Here is a 4,183-nt window from a genome sequence, read left to right as displayed (position 1 = left end):
GGTGACATTCCCCTGGTGTTATCTGGGACCGGGGGACGGGCCTTGTGGAAAGAGGCAGGGCAGGGGGCAGGACCTTGGGGAATGGTGGGGGAGGGCAGGTGGCCCCAGGAGTCCAGTTACCAGCAATTACAAACATTGCAATCCTGTAAGGCAGTGAGCTGTACACAGATATATGCCTCTCTCTCCCTCTGACACAGCACAGTAAGGCCAGGAAAGGATTTAATTAAATCAATGTCACTTTGACATTCCAGTCAGTGGTTCAGGGAAGAGGGCTCAGCACCATGTCACCAGCGAACTCTGCATGGAGTTCAGTCTCAGAGAAAGAGCACCTTGAGAAAACTTTAGGCCCCTTTATGTATAAAAAGCCGGAGCAGCCTGTCCTGGATCTGTTTGGTCCTAACTCCATAGATGATGGGGTTTAGCACAGGGGGAATCAAGACATATACATTGGCAATGAGAACGTGGAAATGCCCAGGCACATTCTGGCTTAACCGGTACATGAGGGAGGAGAAGAGACCAGGGATGTAAAAGGCTAAAATAACAAAGAGGTGGGAGATGCAGGTCCCAAAAGTCTTGACTTGGGCATCCTTTGTGGGGAGGCTGAAGATGGCCCTGAGGATCTGGATATAGGACACGGCGATAAAAAACATATCCAGACCCTTCACACAGAATAATACAAAGAGGCCATAATAACTACTGACGCGGGTGTCAGCACAGGCCAGATTCACCACAGCTATATGCACGCAGTATGGCTGGGGGATGATGTTGGTTGTGCAATATGGCCACTGGCTAGCCAGGAAGGGATATGGCAGTACAACCGTGCCGCCACGCAGCACCACGGCCAGGACAATCTTGGCCACAACGCGGTTTGTCAGGATGGTGGAATATCTCAGGGGATGGCAGATGGCCACGTAGCGATCCAAAGCCATGGCCACGAGGATCCCAGATTCCATTTCTAAGAAGCAGTGAATGAAGTACATCTGGGTGAGGCAGGCACTGAAACTGATCTCCCTGGAATTGAACCAGAAGATTCTCAGCATTTTGGGCAGGATGGACGTGGACAGGACCAGGTCGGTGATGGCCAGCATGCAGAGGAAATAGTACATGGGGCCATGGAGGCTCGGCTCCGTCTTCACAATGAACACGATAGTGAAGTTCCCCAAGATGGCTATGATGTACATGGTGCAGAAGGGGATGGAGATCCAGACATGTGCCACCTCCAGGCCAGGAATGCCCAGCAGGATGAAGGTGGAGGGGTTGGTGAAGTCGGTTATGTTGGAATCTGACATGGAGAGGGAGAAGTTGTCCAACTCTGAGGTAGAACAGTGTCTCCTGCTCGTACCGTATGTTCTCCTGACTTCCTGTATGCGCCCAGGGTCTAGGGTGATGGTTGCAGTACAAGTGCCTGGATGGAGAGACAATGTTAAAATATGAGACACTCCATGCACTCCTGGAGGCTGTTCTCATGGGTGAAGCAGATTGGTCGCATTTTACACACTGAAAAATGATATGGCCATCGCTGCCTCAATAATTCCAGCACATCGTGGTGGGGGAAACTTTAATAGGCTCCAGCAGTAAATGCAAGTGTGGTTACTCATTATTCATCATTGTTCCTTAGGCCTTGTCGACACTGCCAAGGTTTGTGCCAAAAAGGAGCTTTTGGCAAAGAAACAGAGGAGGTGTATACACTACAGAGCCACTTTTGATGACGGAACTCCACAGTTTCAGTGAAATAATAAAATCACCTTGAGAAGAGTTGTAAGGCTTTTAACTCAAAAGGTTTGTCACTGAAGTGCCAGTGTAGAAACTTGTGCTTGATTTTATCTCTGTAATTGGCCTCCGGAAGGTGTCCCACATTACCTAACCTGACCGCTCTGGTCAGCAATTTCAACTCCTCTGCCCTGCATTGAGGTAAACACCTTAGCGCCTCCCCATTTAAAGGACTGGGAATTTTGAAACTCCCCTTCCTGCTTGCTCAGCATGCAGAGATCACATCACATCTTCCCAGGTGGCCATGGCAGCTCCACACAGCAAATGCTCTCCTGCTTCAGCCACTGTGGAGCTGCTGAATCTGCTCAGTATTTGAGGAGAGGAGGCCGTGCAGTCCCAGCCTTGCTTCAGCCATAGGAATGTCAATACGTACGGGCAGATGTAATGTAGCTTGTGGGAAAAGAGCTGTGATCAGGACACACTGCAGTGCACAGAAAATGTAAAGGAGCTGAGGCATGCGCACCAGGAGGATTACAAAAGGGAGGTTGTTAAGTATATTAAGAAAATAGAAATATTAGAAAAGGTATAGGCCTAGAAATAGAAATAGAAAGAAATAGAAAGCAATGCTAGAAAAGATTTAAGCCAATTCTTAGAGGTAGAAAGGAAACTTTTTAATATTCATAGAAGGTAGATGTGTTCAAGAAATCTTTTTGTTCTGCATTTGATAGAATCACCACAACACATGATTAAATATATTCCAGGCCAATAGCTGTCAAGGAGGATATTAAACAGCATCTACAGTAGAACCTTAGAGTTACAAATACCAGAGTTACCAACTGACCGATCAACATACACCTCAATCAAAACAAGAAGTACACAATCAGGCAGCAGACAGCCCCCCCCTCCCCTTCCCCAAAAAAAAAGAAGAAGAAGAGGCAAATACAGGAGAGTTCTGTGTTAAATATAACCTATTTTTAAAAAGGAAAGTTTTAAAAAAAGATTTGATGAAGTTAGGAAACAATAGAAAAGCTGCTATGGGATTAGTTAAAAAAAATGCCAGGAATAATGAATGCCATGCAACAACAGGGTGTATGGAAAACAAGTCTTGTCGAATAAGCCCAATTTCATCCTTTAATGAGAGGACATGTTTCCTTGATCAAGGAAACTGTGCAGATGAAATAGACTTTGATTTCTCTGAGGCATTTGCATAAGTAGGGGAAAAAATTCAGATAAAAATATGAAGAGTCTACAATATCACTAGAGCACATGTCAAATGCACAAAAATCTGTCAAACTGATAGATCTCAGAAAGCCGTTGTCAATGAGTCATTGCCAGTGAATAGGGCTGTTTCTAGTGGGGTTGTGCAGGGATCAGTTCTAGGTCTGATGCTATTCAATATTTTCATGAAGGATGTGGAAGCAAATAGAAAATCGCTGCCCATAAAATTTGCAGACCACACAAGATTGGCAGAGTGGTTCCAGTGAGGAGGCCAGGGCAGGCATACTGATAGATCTAGAGTGTTTGATGATCTGGGCCGTAAGAAACAAAAAATATTTTAATACAGTCAAATGCAAAAGTTTTCTTTCGGAACAGGGAATTCAGGCCAGACCCACGGACTAGGGCTTGGATACATAAACAGGGGAGTGGTCAGTTGGAACAGGGGAAGGATTTTACCTCTGCACATGGCATCCAGTTCTGAGGTCCACATTATAAAAAGGATGTTGAAAAATTCGAGAGGGTCCAAAAAAGAGCCACTAAAATGATTTGAGGCTGAAGAAAATGCCAGATAGGGAGAGAGACCTAAGGAGCTTCATCTATTTATCTTATGCAAAAGACGATCAAGCAGAGACTTACATGGGGAGAAAACCTTGAGCAGTAAAGGGCTCTGTAATCTACTGGAGAAAGGCAGAGCAAGGCCCAGTGGCTGGAGACTGAAGCCAGACAAATTCCAGTTGGAAATAAGGGCTCAATGTTTAGCTCTGAGGGTAAATAAACTTTGGAATAAATTGCGAAGGGAAGTGGTGGATTCTCCAACTCCCGATCGCTGGAGATCCAGACTGGATGTGTTTCTGGAAAATCTGCTTGTGGGCTTGTCTACACTTAAAACTCTATAGTGGCACTGCCGTAGCACTTCAGTGTAGACACTACTTACCCCGATCGCAGGGGTTCCCCGTCAGTGTAGGTAACCCACCCCTCTGAGAGGTGGTAGCTAGGTTGATGAAGAATTCTTCGGTAGACCTCATGCTGTCGACACTGTTAGGTTGATATAGCTGCATCTCTCAGGGATGTCATTTTTTTTGCTATTGAAATAAAAGCAAATGCAATTTTCCATTGTGTTACCAGATGCATAGCATGCAAGTCATGGGAGGTGATAGGACCGCTCTACTCAGTGCTGTTTAGGCCTCAGTTGGAGTACTGTGTCCAGTTTGGGTCTCCAATGTATAAGAAGGATTTAGGGAAATTGGAAAGGATT

At 45.6% G+C, this 4,183-nt stretch overlaps 1 protein-coding gene across 1 annotated transcript; it reads right to left on the bottom strand.

Annotated features, from left to right (window-relative positions):
• Positions 1 to 341: 341 nt before the first annotated feature.
• LOC120387783 (olfactory receptor 52E4-like) lies at positions 342 to 1,289 on the bottom strand. The gene has a single exon (XM_039508963.1). It carries the CDS (start codon positions 1,287 to 1,289, stop codon positions 342 to 344), a length of 948 nt encoding a protein of 315 aa, XP_039364897.1.
• Between the last annotated feature and the right edge of the window lie 2,894 nt (positions 1,290 to 4,183).

Source organism: Mauremys reevesii, linkage group 1, assembly GCF_016161935.1.
Source record: "Mauremys reevesii isolate NIE-2019 linkage group 1, ASM1616193v1, whole genome shotgun sequence".
In the NCBI taxonomy this organism is placed as follows: Eukaryota; Metazoa; Chordata; order Testudines; family Geoemydidae; genus Mauremys; species Mauremys reevesii.
This window is presented reverse-complemented; position numbering and strand designations above follow the sequence as displayed.